Source organism: Pleurodeles waltl, chromosome 2_2 (assembly GCF_031143425.1).
Source record: "Pleurodeles waltl isolate 20211129_DDA chromosome 2_2, aPleWal1.hap1.20221129, whole genome shotgun sequence".
Classification (NCBI taxonomy): Eukaryota; Metazoa; Chordata; class Amphibia; order Caudata; family Salamandridae; genus Pleurodeles; species Pleurodeles waltl.
In genome coordinates, this window is record NC_090439.1 from 495,719,554 (window position 1) to 495,741,053 (window position 21,500).

The following is a 21,500-nucleotide window of genomic DNA, read 5'->3' on the forward strand; positions in this document are numbered from 1 at the left end:
CACTAAAAAATGTATTGCTCACCAACATCTTTAAGCATGGTTAAAAGTTATGTAATTTTTTAAAAAGTATATCATTAAACAGATAAAAAATTATTGTAACACGTATATTTTTTAAAAATATATTATGCATACACTCACACTCTAGAAATGTCAAACTAATTTGACATTAATTCCTAAAGGGTATTTTTTTTATTCCCTGCCGACATTGTTTTTCTGTGTGGTGTCGGACTTACTACAATACAGGAATGACGTACATATGCACCTCTTTTAAGGCTGTAATAACTTTCAAGTATGGGTGAACTGCAAAGGTTTTACTCTTTTCGGGCGTTCTGTTTTGTAGAATGACTTACACCCCTCCCCAGTGCAATTTCCATTAATCCTGTCAATCTGGAGTAATTGTCTCCCATTTCCACACCCCCTCTTTTCCCTCCCACATTACTGCAAAGTAGTATACTCACATGTGCAGAGATCTCCACACAGAAAACATAGGAGAGGTGGGGCTCTCCGGCCCTACGTTGTGAATTGCATTTTGTAGCACATAAGCAGTACTGCTGCTGTAATACAAAATGCATTTTGTATATCAGACTCCCCTATGTAGAAATAATTTCACCCCTGGTAGCATAGTGTTTAGCTCCTAACACAATATGCATACTAAGCTCTCTATCAACAAGAGCTGTTGAAAAGGCTTTTCTGCCCGTCCCCAGTTTGCTTGAGCATATTAGAAAGTAGATTGCAAATGCAGACCATAACTTGACACATTGGCCTTGACATCACGTTCCTTGGGCTGCACGGACATTTTGCATTACCAATTATGGAGGAGAAGGAATAGTTTCTTACCTGTAACTCCAGTTCTCTCATAGGAGGATCTCCATTGAAGTCCTAAGCATTTGAATAATGACTCCCACATGCGGTATCCCACAACACTTCTTTACATAGCTTCTTCTTAAGTGTAGACGTTTGCCTTACTTTAGGAAGGCCTGCATAGACACTGAACACAGGCCCTCATTACGACTGGCGGTCTGAAGACTGGCCGGCGGTGAAGACCGCCACATTACGAGCGTGGCGGTTTGGCCTCTGCTAAACCTCCACATCTTCACTGGTATCGCCAGGTCGGTAGGACAGCCGGGCCTGAGGACAGCACCTCCGGGCCGGCTGTCCACTGAAGACCGCCGCCGGTTTTAGCTCCACGAAAGCCTTGGAGGAAAGGCTGCCGGTGACAGGAAATTCCTTTCCTGTCACTGGCAGATGACTCCGAAAACCCCCCCTTTTTATTCCTTCAACCCCCTCTTCCATGACAGCCCACTTCTGCCCCCACCCACCCTTTCCCCGCATACACACACACAAGCACCCCTCATACACAAACATGCATACATACACTCATTCACCATCATGCATACATTCCCTCATTCACTCGCACCACTAGACACGCATTCACACAAATATACCAACCCGCACTCACTTCAAAAATCACACATGCAACACCTCCCCAACCTCCCACCCCTTTCCCCTGTCGGACGAGTGACTTACTTTGTCTGGCAAGGAGGTCGTCCGCAGGGAATGGGACCTGGCGCTTCCACCGCCGGCAGCGCGCTGCCATCAGCACACCGCCACGCTGCATTACTGCTCGTAATACAGTCGGTCTGGCGTGGCGGTGACGGCTGTGGAGCCGCATCGGTGCCCCCAACGCCAGCACGACTGCTGAAGAAATCCTTCAGTACTCGTAATATAGTGGTCGATCGCTAGCACTGGCGGTGTTCTGGTGCCTGCGGCTTCCGCGGTCTTTCTAAATGTAGGAAAGTACCCTCTTTTTGGCATGTTACCCCCAATTTCTGCCTGATGTCCGTGCGCTTTTGACTGGGTCACTGGGATCCTGCTAGTCAGGACCCCAGTGCTTATGATTTATGGCCTGCTTGTCAGTGTGTTTCACTGTTTTCTAAATGGTCACTGGAGTCCTGCTAATTGGGACCCCAGTGCTCATGCTGTGTTTCTAAATTGGTCACCACATTCTGGTAGCTCAGTATTTCATTCCAAATTGGCATATGGGCCCCCTCTTATAAGTTCTTCGTATATGGTACCTAGGGAATTGGGGTTCCACGGGATCCCTATGGGCTGCAGAATTTCTTTTGCCAGCCACAGGGAGCCCATGCAAGAGCTTCAAAAGGACTCTCTCTGCAGCCTGTGTAAAGTAGTGCATGCACGGACTACATTTCACTAATAAGGGAAACTGGACCTCGTATAAGGTTTAAGTACCTTTGGTACCATCTACAAACCAGGCCAGCCTCCTACAATAAAAGACAACCAAAGTCGTAATGAGGGCCATAATGTGTAGCCTAGGTAAACAGGCTACAGTGGTGTAATTCTTCAGACTGTACTTAGGAAACATGTTAAAATACCCTTAAAATTTATAATTTGACGTAAATGTTTTACAGCAAACCTCCTACACAAACCCTTTTTCCTGACAAAGTAGAGATGAATAGGAAAGCAGTGTATCCCCATAGGCTGCTATTATGTGAGTGAAAAAAAATGACTGTGCCTTTAAGGCGGTAGGGACCAATAATATCCCATCATACTCAGCAGATGGCAGTTGCTTCAGGTCTTTGACGATTAACACTAGAGACAGGTCTGTCCAATACAATTCTCTGTTCTGTTCACCGGGGAGGAGGGAGGGTGGGTGGCTTATGACTTCAAAGGATACTCCCCTTCGAGAGAACTGAAGTTACAGGTAAGAAACTATTCCTTCTCTTGTAGGGAATCTACTTTACTAGTCATAAGCATTTGACTAGAATGGCAAGCCCAACCCCAATAACACAGTGGAAACAGAGCAGAGTAAATCAGACTATGCAAATAAAATCCCTGAGGGAGGCTTGCTCTTCTTGAGCATCTGCTCTAGCATCGTAGCCTAAACACTAACGTCTATTGAATGTGTGAACAGATCTCCATGTAGCTGCCTTACAAATTTCAGCAATAAGGACATTCCTCTCAAAGTGGCTGTAGCTCCTCTGCCTCTTGTAGAATAGGCCTTAGGTTTTGCCGATAAAGGCTTCTGGCTATTTGGTAATAGAAAAGTATGCAGGATACTATCCAGCGTGAGATGGACAGCTTGGAAGTGGCTAAACCCGTGCTGACCGGCCTATAGTTCACAAAAAGCTCAACCGATTTGCACTGGTCGTGCGTCTTGTCTGGGCAAAATCTCAAGACCCTCCTTACATCCAGGGAATTGAGGGATTGCTCTGCAGTAGAAGGATTCTAAAAGAAAGTGGGAAGGGAAATTGTTTGATTTACGTGAAAATCAAAAACAACTTTGGGAAGAAATTACACATGGGTTCTGAGAACCACTTTGTTAGAATGAAAAACTGTATAGAGGGGTTCATTAGCACACAATGCCTGGATTTCCCTAACCCTACAAGCTGATGTAATAGCTACAAGGAAAGCTGCTTTCCAAAAGTTGATGTAAAGAAGACTTATGAATTGGTACAAATGGTACTTGATTTAGCCATGAAAGGACTATCTTCATTTCCCAGGGAGTGGAAGGATGTCTGATGGGAGGAAAAATCTAACCCCTCAAGGAAATCCTTAATTACTGGGATCTTGAAAGAAGATTTGTGAAGGACATTTACGGTAGGCAGTAAGAGCTGCCAAATGTACTTCTATTGATGCGAATTGCACGCCAGACTTTGCCAGACTGAGGAGATAGGGAAGGATGGCTTACTCCTGGCAAGAATGTTTTTGGAAGAGCACCAAATGGAGAACCTTTTCCACCTGAAGGTGTAAGGTGCGCAGGTTGATGGCCGTTTAGCTTCTTTAAGAATATTCATGCAGTCTTGTGGTAGATTCAGGTGACCATACTGCACTAGCTCAGGAGCCATGCTGCCAAACTCAAAGACGAGAGATGAGGATGGACTATCCGACCCCCGAACTTAGTTAGTAGGTCCAGGCGACATGGCAGTCTGAAATGTGGATGCAACGACTGGTGAAGGTCTGTGAACCACCACTGACCCGACACTCCGGGGCCATCAGGATGAGTCTGGCTCTTAGGTGAGACAGATTGAGGAGGACTGCCGGGATCATAGGGATTGGAGGAAAGGCACAAAGAAATTGGTCTGACCAGCCTATCCACAGGGCATTCCCCAGAGTCCCTGGTTGGAAGTACCTCGAGGCAAAGTCTTGGCATTTTTTGTTTTCTGCAGTGGCAAACAAGTCTATCTACGGAGAGCCCCATAGTTTAAAGATGACGTGGACAATGTCGTCGTGAAGGTTTTCTTGTAAGGCCTTGCTTGGGGCATCTGCCTGCAAATTGTGTGCACCTGGTAAAGTGTTGCCATAATCCACAGGTTTCTGGCTATGAGCCATTTCCAAATTGTTTGGGCTTCGTAGGACAAAGGTCTGGACCTCGTCCCAGCCTGCTTGTTGAGGTAATACATGGTGCCTGTCTGAACAAGCAGGGATTGGGTCCTGAATGATGGTAAAACACTGAGTGCTAGGTGGATTGCCCTGAGCTCGAGAAGACTGATATGTTACAACATTTCCCTCGGAGACCATTTGCCTTGTATTTCGAGATGGTCCATGTATGCTCCCCATCCCAGTAGCAAAGCATCCATTACTATGGTTTGGGAAGGTGACTGCTGATAGAAAGGTACTGTGGGAAGGAAATTTGTTGCAGAGGTCCACAAAGTCAGAGACTGTTTCATGTGTGGGAGGGAGAGAGGTCTTGTCCTCTCAGATTTCTGTCGCTTGATCCCATTGATCCTCAAGACACTCCTGAAGGGGATGCATGTGAAGGCGTGCATTCAGACTAAGGAAGATACAGAAGGCCATGGACCAGAGGAGAGAAGACAGATCTCATCGTCGGATAAAAGACTTTTAATCAAAGTGTGACATTTCCAACAGATTGTTGTAAGTCTTTCCTCCAAAGGAGACACTTTTGCCTCTATGGTGTCGTGAGTGGCTCTAAGTAATGCAGATCTGCACTAGTTTGGAGATTGACCTGCTGTGGTTGATATGTAGACCAAGCTGCTGAAATACTTCACTAGCCCAGTTGTACTAACATTGGGATCTTGTGAGGTTGAAGCTTTGGTCAGCCAATCATCTAGATAGGGATAAACAAAGATTCAGTACCTCTTGAGATGCGCAGCTAACACCACCATGCATTTGGAGAATGGTCTGGGGGCTGATTTGAGGCCAAATGGAATGACTGGTAGTGGTCCTGACCCACTACAAACCTCAGGAACCTGCGGTGTTTCTTTGCGATGGGGATATGAAAATACACGTCTTGGAACTCTAGCAAGCAGAGCCAATCTCTCTGATGTAGAAGAGAGGGTAAATTGGATGTAATGTCAACATCCAAAACTTTTGTTAAGTCCAAAATGGGCCTGTACTCGTTCTAGCCTTCTTTCGTCATCAAGAAATATCTGGATTAGATTCTGTGCCTCCTTTGTGGGGCACGATTTCCACCACATTCTTTTGAAGGAGGATGTTGACTTCTTTCAGAAACATGGACAAATGATGGTTGGATGGCTTCGGTAGTCTGGTCGGAGGAAGGCTTGTAAGTCTTTGAGAATAGCCATCCTAAACAATATTGAGCACCCAGGAATGTTTTATCTTTTGCCACTTGGCCAGATAGCGTGATTGCTTCCCTCTACCGAAGTGGGTAACGGAAGAGGGAGGGAAGGGGAAATTCATTGTTTTGGCCCTGTTCTCTTTCCTCCCTGGTTCGGTTGCTGAGAAGGTAGACCTCTAGAGTGCCTTCGCTGTTGGTACGGATGCTGCTGTTGGGTGGCGAACATGGTACCAATGAGGGGTTTAAATTCTCTGAGAGTAAAACGTGCTGATAAAGCCTAAACTGATGCCGTTAGTCTTTCAAGACAGACAGCTTTTAGCATTTCCATTTCTGCCTTCATGTGAGACATTTCTTCACCCATGTGGCTGACGAATAAGGTCGAACCTGAGAACGGAAGGTTTAAAATCCATTGTTGGGATTCCGATTTTAATTAAATGAGTCTCAGCCAAGAGTGACATCTCAAGGCAATCCCCATGACAGTATCTATGAGCCACAAACAAAGAGGAATCTGCTGCTGCACTGATTATCTGGTTGGACACCAAGAGTTCTATGTTGATTATTTCCTGAAAGTTCTCTTCTATCCCTGGGGAGGTCATCTGCAAATTGTTGAACAGAGACTCAGAGTGCTCTATCGTACCTACCGAGGAGAGCGGTGGCACTAGCAGCTTTCATGGTTGTCACATCTGTTACACGCCTTGCATCCACCCAAATCCAATTTCCTGCTCTATCAGGAGGGATGGACGAAGCAGTGCTGTAGCATGAAATTTCTTTGCAGCCAGGATAACTGAGTCAGGAGGCAGGTCTGCTCTTAGGGACAGGGAGTCTGTTTCTGAGACCTATATTTCTTTTGTAGCCTCAAAGAAGCCGGCTTGGTAGTTGCTGGAGTGAGGAAGAGCTCCACTGCAGGTTCCAGTAGTCCTGGCACTAGTGGAAGCAGTGGTCTTGACGCCTTCTTTGATGGAGCGTCTCAAATATGACAGATATCGTAGGTGTGAAATGATATTTGCATATTTAGTTTTGCTGTTCCCCTCACTAATACCTCCTGAGGTGGATATGTTGTCCACTGGAGAGACGCAAGGATTTGATGAGTCAGTGAAAGTCGGTGAGTAACGACCTGTTGACAAAGATGAAGACATGGTATATCTTGACCAATGCCTTGAGGTTGTCCTTGAATGAGAACAAGGACTATTGTGTCAAGATAAGGAAGAAGGAGAGCACCTGGAGCAATGTCTATGTCGGTGTGACCTATGGTGACATGTGGAGCGCGATCTAAGTTTTGCCACAGGCAGAATTGGAATCACCGAGGTGGCGGAGGCAAAGGTTGTTCTTGAGGAGGCAGCGAATCCAGCAGCACTATTGGCGATGCTTGTAAATAAGGTATTGCGTACTGAATCTGAATATACGCCTCCTTTTTCTCCTAGACGTCAAGATGGATCTTGATGTCAATGGTGAACAGTACCTGCAACGCCTCAATGTCGACCTCACTGTATGCGTCAACGGCATGTAGGTTTTAGCTTGTCTCGACATTATTTCCTCAACAGTGATCTAGTCCTTGATGACGAGCAAGTCAGTGCCATATCTGGTCTCGACGTTGTATCCACTGATGTTGACCGGGAAAGGTGGCTTTTCTTCTGTGGCATTCTCTTTGTGGACCTTCCATGTCCCTTAGAGGCTGAAGCAAGAGCCCTGGTAGAGGAATGACCCTCTCCTCGCTCCAAGGACTCACTTTGAGCTCGTCTTCGTTGCTCTTCCTTGCCATGAAGGTACATCTTCCCCCTCTCTCTCAAAGTACAACGTGAAAACTTCTTGCAGTGAGGACACTGATCTGGATGATGACTTGATGGGAGACAAAGGACACAGACAACGTGGGGATCTGTATTTGCCCGGTTTCTTGAGAACAATCTGAAGAATTACACCACTGCAGCATGTTGCACATTGTTTTTTCTTAAATATCTCTGACGGCTTTCCTGAAATAAGGCGAATGTCTACACTTAGGAGACTAGGTAAAGAAGTGCTCCGAGATACCACATGTGGGCAGGCCTATTCAAATGCTTATGACTATCAACGAAGATCCCCTACGAAAGAACCACAAGCTTCTCTGGAGAAGTCCAGGCACAACTGCTGGAACCACCTTTTGATGGTCAATCACTGTCTGCCAACAAAGCAGACACCTCCACTGTGAGAGGTGAGTAAACAACCACCATGGAAATGGAAGTTTCCTCCCCTTCAAAACAGAATCACTGTCAATACTGCCTATTATTCAGTTAAAGTCATTGGTTCAGGAGGCAAGTGCAGCAGCAGTTTTACAAACACATAGCAGCAATGCTTCTGTCCCTTTACAGTAAGCAGTTCAAATAGCGGACATCAGCCATCTCCATTTTGTTGCTCTAGTCTACACATCCCCATTGAAGCCTCAAACTGCAGGCAAGCAAGATTTCAAGGCACGAGTTGGGAGGTTTTGTTATTTAATGTCTTCATCACTGGCAATGGATAATCTCATACTAATGGGTCCTCAAATAAAAATAAATATATTCTGGTTATCCTATGCCATTCCTGAAGAGAGTGTCTATTTCCTCAGATCTACTCATACAACTCGCTCTCCCAAAATCCCAAGAAAGCAAATAGTTGGTTCCTCCTCCCCTCTGAGGGTGTCACGTCATTCTCAGTACTTCCAAGTACAGGAGGGAGGAGGGTGTCACGTCATTCTCAGTACTTCCGAGTACAGGAGGGCTCTGAGTGGTCCATGGATCTCAAGTTTCTGAACAAGGTTTTGCAAGACGTTTAAGAAGAATGTGGTGATCCTTCAGCAGATCTTTTTGGCTCTCCAGTCGGTGTGGAACTACTTGCTGTGCTTGGGAGAGATTAGCTCATCGAATGGAAAATTGTCACTGTTTGCATTTGTTTTTCCATCTGCTTGGCCTTTGCCACTCATGATTGTCAAAACAGATTACAGCTGTGTAGACCATCTGCAACACTGGGGCATTCATGTCTAACCATATTTAGACTACTGTCTTCCTCCCAGAGTCTCACCACTGCTACATAAACAGGATTACTAAAAAGTGACAGAAAGACCCAGGCTAACTTCACCTCAGTGCATACCATTTACAGGGATGGTCCTGGAACTGTGCTAAATGAGAGTCCTGCAAAAACACACAACAGATTACACAACACCCAAGAGATGGTATCAAGTTTTTTTGCAAATCTTTTTAGACCAGGGCCCTTCACTTTGAGGATGCGCCGCCTAATAGTGTTGTGTTTTTCCTTGTGCTTCAGGTTTGGCTGTGCAGACAACAGAATCTGTTTTTAGGACCGAATTCACTTGCATCTTCCACTAATATGTTTTCTAATTTTAGAGACCATTCCTTCAAATCTTTATAGAAAAGAGCCATTACAGCCCTCTGGCCTCAGAGGATGCTGGTGGTGAGCTGCACATATTGGCATTAGACTTTCACCGCTGTCACCAATGCGACCTATGTTACAGAGCGATCTACTCTAACTTAGATCTGCAATACTGGCCTTGGTGGCCTTCCTACCTCACTTTCAAAGAAAGCACATTCTGAGCATGACAAAATAACTACCATGCACCCAGCAGGCAGCGTCAGAGTAGCTCCTCCCAATCTGCCCACAGGCCATAGAGTTCTGGCATTGGTATACAGAAAGATAAAATGGCCTTTCAGCAGATCATCTGGTGTAAAGTGAGAACTTGAGGACAGTCTCAGTGGGTTCCTTCTGTGCACATCATGAGTGGGAGTTAGTGCCAAGACGAGCTGGAGCAAATAATTGACAGATAAGGATCACTAAGGACCAGTCTGTTCGCAATTAGCTCCAACAAGTAGTGCCCTTTGTATTGTTTTAGTCAATATCCTATACTGGATTCACTAGGTGATGTGTCAAGTCTCCATTCGATCAACAATCTACATAATGCACTTTCATCAGTCCTCTACTTCAGCAGCCACATTAAGAAAAAGGTGATTCCACAAAGCTGGACCTAGACAGATGGCAACTAACGGAGTAAGACAGCCTTGGTACCTTGGTCTCCTGCATCTTGAAAGCCCATTACTTGGTGCCATCCTCGTGGGCAGGCCCTCCTGGATAGCAGGCTATCCATAAAGAAACAAGTCGAAGTAGTCTCACCCGCCTGCTTCCCCGCCCTTTGCATGCTCCGCAAGATTTTCAAGTGGCTCCCAGCAGACACCAGAAGGACAGTTACACAGGCCCCCATCACCAGCAGACTGGACTATGGAAACACGCTATGCTTAGGAATCACAGCACTCCTTCCGAGGAGACTCCAGACAAAAAAAAAAAATAAAAAAAAAAAAAAAAAAAGAAGAGCAGAAAGACTCATACAAGACCACCCCAGAAGGAACCACATCATACCACCCCCTCCCCCATCAAGAAGCTACACTGGCCCCTGATTTAGAAGACCTTCCAACAACCAACCAGACACCTCCGATCAGCTACCCTCACTCTCTTGCAGACACCACACACACACACATCGGTTGACGCTCCTTCTCAAACCTTGCAGCCAAGGTTTGTAACAACCTCCCCCTGCACGTCAGGGCCGCATCGTCACTGCAGCAATTCAGAAGAAAAGTAAAAACCTGGATGTTCGAATGTTTATACCTCCACGCAGCAGCATGTAGCTCCAGCGCCTCAAGACCCTCATGGGTGATTTGTCTGGCTCAATAAATGTTTGTCTGATTCTTTTACAGGGCAAAGGTCAGTTCTTAATCCAACTTTGCAACTCACAACTTGCAGGCACGGAACTCTAACAGTTAGCTTTTGCTTCTTAAGATCTTTCAGCAGAGGGGTTAGCAAGGTAGCCATTGATCACTGCTGTCTATTCATGCAAACAGGCTGTTTTCTTACTGGTATCACAAATAATTGAAACTGCTGCAGGAACACTGGACCCACAACCTTCACTTAGTTGTGCCCCTGGCAGAAAAGGACTTGATACTTAAAGTAAAAAATGGTGAGTATAAGTAGTGTCCCAATAACACCATTCACATTGGGAGATGCAGGAGTGATCTCAGAATATGCCCTGTTGAAGGGAGGGGGTAAGTAAAGTGTCTTCCTACAACAGCACAGTGTGGTTACGTACACCACTGAGTTACCCTAGAGTGGGGGGTGGGGGGGGGGGGGGGGGGCGAGGGAGTAAACGTTCTTCCACTAACCTCCCCATATCTTGCCCAGGGGCAATGAGCTAGGTGTGGAAGAGGGTTGGGAGATTTACAATGATACAAAAACCTGTCAGAGCTACCTTATTGTTTCAAAAGGCAGCACATTTGCAGCGGACAAGAGCCCTGGTCCAAAGTGGCAACACCATTTGTGAAAGCTAAGAGGACCAGGAAAGCTCAAACCTGTGTCTGCCTTGCTTTTCAAAGGCCTACAAAATACTGTAAAAAAAAAAAAAAAAAGTGGGAGGAGAGCTGCAGTTCTGTGCAGCCCCAGTTAATTATTCGCAAATGCAAACAAGTCTAACAGGCAGCCACCCTGACCCTCTGTTGCCTCAAACCTTTTGCAGACCGCAAAAGTACAGGGTGAATCCGACCTGCCCTTGCACACCATTTGCAAATACAAAGAGAAAGTGTGATAGCTGCTCTACTTCTCCGTGACCTGAAAAATACTGCCCACACAGAACCAGGACAGTTGTCCTGCACCGTCTTCGCCTTTTCTCTTTTTAAAGAACTATTTTTGCAGTTGGAAAAAAGCTAGGAAATTATACCCTCATGTGTGGCCAATTTAGGGGGAAATAAAACTTTCCTTTGTTCATTAGGAAAACAGTGGGGTGAACAAACATCTCTACCTATAGTAAGGCCAAGGTGCAGAGGAGTGTGAACAAACACTTTGCCAGAATCTGGGGAAAAGGGCAGGGTGAATACAATTTATCCTATCCTTGTGCAAGAATGAGGTGTTAAAAAAAAAAAAAAAAAAAAGTTACAATAACAACAATAAGTTTAAAAAAAAGGCCACCTGTGTGGGGAAGAAAGAATTTCGGGTACATCAGAACATCAGCTAAAACCTCCCTTTTTGCAAGGAGGATGCAAACAAAATCACTCCACACGAAAAGGAACTGCACAATCCCACATTTAGCTGGGAGGATGCATCAGACTATGGTAAACACTTACCTGCACTTTTAATGGTTCAATATGATTAAGATATACATGTGCATCTCCCAAAGTATGTACGAAATCGCCAAGCTTAAAGAGAAAGACAAAATAATGGATTTGACATTACATGGTGTTTACAGAAAAAAAAAAAAAAAGAAAAGACAGGAGGGATTTCATAAACAATTACCAATTGACTTACAGCTTGTTAGGTTAAGGATTGTGATCGCAATCGGTGAGACCTCTATGCACTGAAAATAGACAAAATACGCCCCAACCCCCCCTCCCCCCCCCGCCCCCCAAAAAACACTGCAAAAAAAAAAAAAAAAAAAAAAAAAAACCTGCATGGCTGAAAAGCTGTTACTCTAACCGCAGACTCCTTACCTTTTGAATAATTCCCCAGGCATCAGACTGGATATGGACACTTTTGAGCAATAGCAATACCTCTGTGTGCCTCCGCACTGATGCTGTTCTGGGCCAATATGTATTTAACTTGCTCTTCCGATAGAGCCTTGTACCCTTACTGTTCTCACCTTTTGAGTAGATACCAGTTCAATGCCTGTTCAGAAGTGGGTCTGTGATTTGGCTCAAACCGAAAAGCGCAGTAGGACCGAGCAGGCAAAATGCCCCGCTCGGCAATCCTAGCCATCCAGAAAGTAGTGCTTCATCAACATATAGAGGGACACCCAAGGAGTCGCCTGACAAACATCCATATCAGGAATCCTGGATGCCAGAACTGTGGTACTAGTCTTAGCAGAATGAGCCCTTCAACAATCTGGGGGCTGCTTCTAGGCCAGTACATAGAACAGCTTAACACAAAGCAAGTTCCAGTGAGCGATGGTCGGTTTCTGCACTTCTTTCCCATTTTCACTCCCACAAACCCCACAAATAGTGGATCATCCACTCAGTGTTCGCTTGTATGAGCGATGTAAATACTCTTCGGTCTTTTGGGGTCTAGACGATAATGATTCTTCTCCTCAGAGGGTGAGACGAGAACAGAATGCTGTTAAGGTGATGGTTTTACAGATGTGGGATGGCATCACAACTTTAGGAAGTAAAGATGAGTCTGCTGAACTGGTTTGGAGGGAAAGGAGAGAGAGAGAGAGAGCGCGAGAGCAAGAGCGAAAGAGAATTAAGATAAGAGAAGGGAGAAAAGAGGAGGGAAAGGAAGAAGAGAGCAAGGAGAAAAGACCAGAATAAATGACAGGAGAAATAAAATAAATGAGAAGATGATGAGGGGCGTAGAAAGAAGAGAGCAAGAAGAAAACCAGAGGTGTCAATGGCTACGTTTGTCTCCCCTTGGGGTCAAATATCCCTCTAGGTGGTTCGTCACCAGGAAGATTCCTTGATGGTTTAGCCATTTGCAGAGGAGCAGTGCCTTCAGACACTGGGTCCACAAGCCTACCACCTGTTTGCTGCAGTACCACATGTCTGTGGTGTGGTCTATGAGCTCTTGCACCAGCCTTCTCTTGATGGTTGGCAGGAACGCTTTCACCTCCAAGCAGATGGCCTTCAACTCCAGAAGAATGATGTGGAGCCGGGTCTCTGTCAGGGACTAGACGACTTGGATCTCCACCTCTTCTAGGAGGCCACCCCAGCCCAGAAGCAATGCATCTATTAGCACTCTTAGCTCGAGTTAGGGGCAGGGAGAGGGGTCTGCTTCTGACTCAAATGCAGTTGAGCAATCACAACCGCAGGTCTTTTGAAGTCTCCTCAAAGATACAAACATGACCCCCCCACAAACAGGAAGCTGGTAAATTGCCATCTAGTTTGGTGGGGTAGGCCAGTTTGGAAAAGGGCCTGATTTTTATTTATTTTTAATCTGATGGGTATAGGTGGGATTTCCCCCTCTCCCCAGCAACTGTGTCACCGTTGCTTGCTCAAGTATCAACTACATGCTCCTATAGGCCCACTGGTGAAGGTGAGCCATATTTGGGAAGAAAGCTGGAAGGCTGCATCTAGCGAATAATGTGGGGTACTTTAGTCTGGAATGTGGAGTATAACTGTACAACACTGGTGATATTCGATTTGAGGGTGTCAGTAAGTTTGAGGATGGCTGTGTTGAAAATGCTTTTTCTAATATGTTTTTTTCAAGTCACACAAGGCCTCATTTAGAGTTAGGTGATAGCAGAAAATGCTCCGATTATGAAGGAAGTGCTAAATTACATCGAAGTTGTAGATCACCTCTAACAACAGATCTTTCAAAGATTAGTAATGCTGCCTTTGCCCCAAATCATGATCAGGACTGCTTTATGAGAGAACACATATGATAACGCATGTAATCAAATGCCTCTTATAATTGCAATAAAAAAAGCTTGTAAAAGCAAAAATGACATACCTTCAGGCCTGTAACGTGGGCAATCATATACGTGAGCAATGCATAACTGGCAATGTTGAAAGGCACTCCCAGTCCCATGTCTCCAGATCTCTGGTACAGCTGGCATGACAATTCACCATTCAGTACGTAAAACTGGCAGAGGGCATGGCAAGGGGGCAGGGCCATAAGGGGAATATCTAGTAGGGCAAAAAAATGAAGATCAGTCGAGAAGTAAACAGTGATAGCAATATGCCAACAGAACTTCAGCTGCAGTCACACAATCTGTAACTTGCAAATAATTTACCTTTCATTCAAATTGTAACAAAGTAGATTACTCAGTTTAAGAATGCTCAGAGTAATCTAGACATTAGTAGTAAATAAACACAAACCAAGCTTCTGAATGGCTGAGCCAACAAACATTTCACCACGGATGTGAACTTATAGTAATTCGATCTTCAGGAAGTCAAACCCTGAAGCCCATATCTGAAGTCCAAATTTCAACTATTGTAAACCAGAATTTTAGTCTGTACACTTCATATTGACTGAGAAGACTGTGGCCTGGCAATTTCCAAATGCTATCTGAATCAGTCTAGATGACTTTGGTCTCCTGCTAGTACATTGAAAAAAACTTTGTAAGAAACTGGGTCTCTAGTTGGCAGAGGTAGGCACCCTGTGTCCAAGTAGGGGCCACAATCCTAGCCAGAGTAAGTCAGATACACACCCTAAATTAACCAGTCTTACCGTCTGGTAGCTTGACACAGAGCAGTCAGGCTTAACTTAAGAGATACTCGAGACTGAGCTAGACCAGGGTATATTCAGGCCGAACGGGATAGAAGGCAGGCGGCTACAGGACCACCGCAGTGCCCAATGAAAAGTACCTTGGACAGAGGGCTGTGTCGACAGAGAAGGCGATGCATTGGTTCCAATCTGCTCAGCCCAGGGATGTTTGGTCGTCGAGCTGCACAGTCGTCAAAGCGGTACAGCGTCAAACTCTCTGTGATGGAGTCGATGCGCTGTCGTCAAGCCGGGCAGTGAAAGCGATGCACAAGAGCTGGTGGAGAGGAGTCGGTCCTAAGCAGATCAGTCGGTGATGAGGAATCCTCAACCTCAGCGGGGATGGGTCGGCACTGAGGGAGGATGCAACGGTTCAGAGATAGGTGCAATGGCGTTGATGCGTCCAATTTTGCAGGTAAACAGCTGCTGAGTCCCCTTTCAAAGCCAAGAACTGGATTGGCACTTCTTGGCAGGACAGGGCTCACAGTAGGCAGCATCCAGCAGCTACAACTGAGTTGGAAGGGGGTGGTGGGACAGGGGAGTCTATGATGACTCAGACTTCAGAACATGAGGCAAGCCTTTGGAGTCACTTGGTTGTTGTGAGGATGTAGGGAGAAAGTTAAGTCCAGTCCTTCTCACTCCCAGCCAGCAGGCAAACACAGCAAAGAGGTTCAGCAGTGACAGTCCCTTCTGGAAGCCCAACAGTCCTCCTTCCTGGCAGAATGTCATCAGATCCATAGGTGTACTGATTTGGCGGAGTTTAGCGTCCAGTACCTATACCCAGTTGAGCCCTTAAAGTGGGAGGGACTTCATAGAGAGGCCTTTGAAGTACACAGGTCCCTGTCCTTCCTTTCCTGGCTCCAGACACTCTACGGGGGGGGGGGGGGGGGGGGGGGTTATGCAGCTCTTTGTCTGAGGAAAGGCACAGCCCTATTCAGGTGAAAGGTCAGCTCCTCCTTCCCATCTAGCCCATGGAGGCACATCAACCTGGTGATGGGCCATTAGGATGTGAATGACACACAAGCAGCTCCCTTTGTGAGCAACTGCCTAGAGGGAATGCACAACGCCCAGCTCCCACCTACCCAAGACATGTATACAGAGACAGGCAGAGGCACAGAATGATTAAAGTAAGAAAAAGCCAGCTTTCTAAAAGTGGCATTTTCAGACTTACAATTTTAAATCTGATGTCAGCATACGTTGAGAATTTAAATTGTGAGTCCAGAGACACCAAACTCCAATCTTTTCCCCAATTAGAAAATACACTTAAAGACTGTTTCAAGGTAATTCTAATGTTAACCTACAGGAGAGATATAACTTGCAATAGTGAAAACCTCCCAAAATTGTTTTTCACTATCTGGGCATGTTAAACCTAAAAGTGCATGTCTAACTTTGTAAATATGTTGCACCCTGCCCTTTGGGGCTAGCTAGGACCTACCTAAGGGGTGACTTACATGTAATCAAAAGGAAGGTTTGGGCCTGACAATTAGGTGCACTTGCCAGATCGAAATGGCACTGCACACACTGCATTGGCAGGCCAGAGTAATGTTTAAAGTAATACTCCACAGGGTGGCACAATCAGTGCTGCAGGCCCGCTAATAGCATTTAATTTACAGGCATATAGTGCACTTTACTAGGGATTTAAATTAAATATGTCAATTGTGGATAAGCCAATGTCACCATGTTTAGCGTACGGAGCACCTGCACTTGAGCACAGGGAAAGTGCTCAGAATCCTAAAGCCAGCAAAAACAAATTTGGCAAAAAGTGGAGGAAAAAAAGGCAAAATGTCTGGGGATAACCTTGCAGAGAGGGCCTGGTCCAACACAAATCATGGTTCATATTGGAGGGGGGGGAGGGGGGGGGGGCGGTCTTCCTCAGAGTCCAACATCGCCCTTAGTAGAGCTAGTGGGTTGGAGCAAGAAAACGTGAAGAGAAAAATCAGTTGTTCAGGAACCTGATCCTACGAGAAAGCTGCCCGCAGCTGGTTGATTCACAAGACATCAGTTTAATTATGTGAACAATCCTCATACACTTCGTGACGATCATTATTGTGGGGGAGAAGCAGTGATTTAATCCTCGCCTACATCAATTTCAGACATAGCACACTGGAGAGGGAAGCAGCCTTAACAATGACACAGGAACAACGAGGTGCATTGTCCACGAAAGTGGTACAATGCTTTCGTGAACAATGACCTTGTTTTCCTCTGCCTTAACCATGCATGCCTGGAACAGCGAATGTGTGATTAAAGGCAGAGGGAAACAGACTCTGGATCGGAGAGGACGCGGTCAGGTAAGTGGGGCTGGAGTAGGGTTGGGGGTTAGTTTTAGGGGTGGGGTAATTTTAGTTTTTAGGGGAGGGTTGTGGTAATTTTAGGTTTTAGGGGGGTGGCGGTAGTTTTAGGGGCAGGGTCGGGTAGTTGTAGGGGCAGGGTGGTGGGTTGGGGTAGTTTAGGTTTTAGGGGCATGGTGGGGGAGGGTCGGGTGGTATTAGGTTTTAGGGGCAAGGGTCGCGGTAGTTTGCGGGGCGGGCTGGGTGCCGGTGTGGTTTTAGGGGCGGGGTCAGGGTAGTTTTAGGGGCGAGGTGGGGTGGTTTAGGTTTTTAGGGGCGGGGACAGGGTTTTAGGTTTTGGGGAGGTCAGGGTAGTTTTAGGGGCGGGTAGGGGTGAGGGTAGTTTTGGGGGCAGGGTTTGGGGTAGTTTTAGGTTTTAGGGTTAGATGTTGCCGTAGTTTTAGGAGCGGGTGGGGGTTGGGGCAGTTTAGGTTTTAGGGACAGGGGAGTCAGGGTAGTTTTAGGGGCGGGGTCAGGGTGGTCACAAGCTGGAACCATGCATGCCATTCTACGCATGCCTTTACCAGGAATGCCTTTACAACGAAAAATCGTTAAGGCATTCGTGGTGAAGGCATTAGTGGTAACAACGCGATCGTTGTTCCGACCGCATTGTTCAGGCATGCCTGGTTCCAGCATGCGTTGTTCGAACATATATTCCACTGGAGACAAAGTACTATAAAGAGTACAAGACATCTAAAGAATCTGGACTAGAATATCTGAAATTTTCAGACCCCTGCCCTTGTGTGGCCAACCAATACCCTTCCTGTCTCTTGAATGTCTTAAGGAAATAGTAATGTGGGTGGCCTGAGCAAGTTGTGGAACCCAAATCAAAACTCTACCGTGTATTAAAAAGTAATAAATATGACAACTTAGACGTGATGAAGAACAAAGGCACAGGGGGAGGAGAAGTTATAAGGTGCCTATGAGAAGGAGAACACCAGAACAGAAGGGGGACAGAGGCACAAAGGGAGGATGAGCAGAGGCAAGGACGCACAAAGGGAACCCAGGAGCGCAGTAAGGAGGGGGAGCAGAACTGCAGAGGGAACTCGGGGGGTAGGGAGAGGCAGGGGCGCAGAGAAAAGGAGGACAAGGTCTTTTTTTTTTTTTTAATTCAGCTACAATACTACTTTATACGCTTTAATTTATGCACAGTGATATCTAATATTTTCTTTATTCTGCATTCTATTTTGATGTGCAGCACTCTGAACCTGCGTGTGTTAAGCCCGGCTATCCATTGAGACTACCCATTGTACTACAATACCTAAACTATTGTACACTATGTTACCCATCTGAACCGTCAGGCTGTGCCCAACAAGTATGAATAAAAATATAACTTTCAAAGCTTGCCTTTGATCGCGTGAACCGGAAATGCAGTTTGTGGAACACCCCGCCCACAACAAATTTCACTCTTTCGCTTCAATAATAGACATGTATAGCATCTTCATTACCCATTGCTTCTGAAAGGAGGCCTGAACTTACAACAGGGAGTTTTGGAAGTAAACTATATGCACAATTATACTACAGCCGCAATGCTCAGTTGAATAAATATATTCCATCCTGTAAACGGAGCAACAAGGAAATGATCTTCCCTCCACAGACTGAGTTACCTTTAGGATTCCAGGCACACATGATGATTCGTCGGTCATCTGGATTGGCCTTGATCGTGTCAATTACATTCTGAAGCTGGTCGACTCCCTGGCCTGTATAATCTGAAGAAAAATTGCAGAGCATTTTAAAGGTTGCAATGGGCATTTAAAGCACGCAGGACATTCAACAAATACAGTTTTAAATTGCGACATCAATTCTGAAGGGTGACCAGGGAATGGTGGTAAACTCAGGTAGAACACTGATTGCCTTCTTCTAAGCCCTTGTATTTCTGCAGAAACATCTATCTAGGGTAAGCCTCTTAAATGCATGGAACTCACAGGAAAATAAATTCATGTGGACCTTAATGCACAGCAAAGTACCGTGCACACAACAGCACATATAAAATCACTCTTCACATTGCATTTTTTTTTGTTCCTGGAATGAAAGTACGACACAAACCTTTTAAAAAAAAAAAAAAAAAAAAAAAAAAAGAGAAACATGAAACCAAAGCATTTATTGGTACGAGAAGAGGTACTACTGGAGTACACTTCAACATGTCTTTGTAAATCAGTCCCTACACGTCCCACTCCCCGTTAGTAAAAACGAAGAGTGCAGAGCTCTCACTACTTGTACTAATTGTATATGAATAGTTCCATTTTATGTTTTATGGGGCTGTTTCACCAAGGGTATGTCAGAATATATAAAGAATGCTATAGGAATACCACTTTGCATACTTAAAAAATCCTTCAGGTACAGGCTCAAGAGTATTTCAGGCTGCTGCTTGGAGAATTAAAATCAGTGTCACAATTTAACACTGAGCCCGAGCTGGAAACGAGAGGCATATTTGCTCCTTTCTTTATCCATAAATATGCTGAACTTAACATTTGTGCTTGCAATGCCTTACAGCGCCACCTGGTAGATACTCTTGAAATTGCAGGTTTGCGGTCGCTGGCTTTAAGAAACTCATTGGAGGCTTGCAAAACCCAATGTATTCTCGCGCAGGAGCCGAGATTATGGGACTGAGGCGTCCTATGGAACTGCCTCACATTCCATTACCGTCCAAACATAGATGTAACAGCCTTACTGAGTGTCTGTAGCACTGCCACGGGTCTAGAGGCCCCTGCTCTCAAAACGTCTATTCCTTGGGGAGGAGAAACCTCCACTAGATTTCTTAACGTCATTTCAGATGCATATACAAGGTGGTGCTTAGAGTGCTTCACCTGCGTTCTCTAGCAGTCAAGTCCAACAGGAGTGTTCCTTGTGCATTTTCTTTTTCCAACCCATGCCTTCTTCCTGACCACAGTACTAGGTCTTGCCAGCTTTATGACTGAACCCTTTTGGCTCGGAAGGACTCCGTGGCAGTGTGACGTAGTTGTTAGAGCGGAATGCAATGAAAGCTTTGTTTAGAATGTTGAGTTCAGTTACAGCGCAAGAATAAAGAATTATAATATTCAGGTCCGTATGTGGCTTAGTCATTGGCGGGTTCCCAGGCTGGGGAGGACGCTACACTATGCACATGCTCCAAGGGACCGCAAGACGTGGCTCTCGCAAGGGCAATACTTTGCGACACCACGCTCCCACATTGAGGCTCGGCAAACATACTGGTAGTACACTCACTTCCACCTTCGCCTCGCCCTCTGAATTCCAAGGGACAAGGGTAGTTTGGCACTTCTTCCAAATGTTATACTAGGATGCTGTTCACATATTAGTTACTGACTTCTGCTCGGCCTGTGGGACCTTCCCCTGCCTACCTTGTAGGAAGAACTCCAGTGGGTGCTTGGCGCACGAGTGAACGGCTTCTTCAAAAGTTTCACCTGAGCCCAAAACCATTGCCCTCAAGGTCCATCAGCAGCAGCCTGAAAGTGCTCTCAATCTTAACCCCGTTCCCACTTCTGCAACTCGAAATTCTAAGATGCGCAGATGTTGATCTGTTAGTGCTACTAAGGCGAGAGCAGACCACAACACTAGAATTATTATTTTTTTTTTTTAAACAAAATAAATAAAATACGCCTTCCTAGTTTGGTTGATCTCATGTTTCTGCATTGAACTTACCTGTGTGCATGTCTTTGTATTCCGCACCAAAATGCCTCCACTGGAAACCATACACCGGACCCAAGTCACCTTCTTCCCTGGAGGTAAAGCCCTGTTTATCCAGGAACTCCCTTGATCCGTTGGCATCCCATATCTTCACACCCTTATCAGAAAGTTCTTTGGCATTTGTTGAACCCTAGTATACATTAAAAGAAATGCACATCTTTGTTAGCTCCATACTACACAAAAAATACAGTTGATTCAGAAAAAAAAAAAAAAGTTTGTTACATAGGCTCAAGGCAATATTCTAGTCCACCAAACGTTAGAGAAACATTTGATAGTACTACAAAGTGATCGAGAACATGCCCCTATATACTATTTAAAATCCAATTAAAATCAAATGCATTCTTCAGCATATAAGAAATGTTAAACTGCCAAACAAATCATTTAAAGCGGTCCAAAATTAAAAAAAAAAAAAAAAAAAAAAAAAAAAAAACACACATCATTCATCTCATCTAAAAACATTAAACACTACATTTCCTCTACAGCATTCTTAAGAGTGAAAAGCAAAAACATTTCTGCTAAAACAATACCACTTTGATGCACATTATGCTAGTATCTTCTGAAAAACAACAAATGAATAAATGGTAGAATCCGAAAACGTGCCAACAAAAAAAGGGGGGGTGGGAGGGAATGAATTGTATACATAAAAGGAGACTTCTCAGAAAGTCATGGTACATAAAAAATACTGCCTCTTTTAGGGGCCCTCCCTCCATAAAGAGATATTATGGGGACATTAA

General features: G+C 45.2%; 1 protein-coding gene across 2 annotated transcripts in view; it reads right to left on the bottom strand.

Moving 5' to 3' along the window:
• TYMS (thymidylate synthetase) overlaps positions 1-21,500 on the bottom strand; it is an 88,817-nt gene that overhangs the window by 34,113 nt on the left and 33,204 nt on the right. Inside the window, exons 3-7 of one of the 2 annotated variants that reach the window (XM_069219982.1) lie at positions 20,722-20,896; positions 18,690-18,791; positions 14,003-14,178; positions 11,686-11,757; positions 459-554 (exon numbers count right to left, since the gene is read on the bottom strand). In XM_069219982.1, the coding sequence (XP_069076083.1) occupies positions 459-554; positions 11,686-11,757; positions 14,003-14,178; positions 18,690-18,791; positions 20,722-20,896 (621 nt within the window). The remainder of the gene's footprint in view (positions 1-458; positions 555-11,685; positions 11,758-14,002; positions 14,179-18,689; positions 18,792-20,721; positions 20,897-21,500) is intronic. The other variant, XM_069219983.1, reaches the window with a different exon arrangement.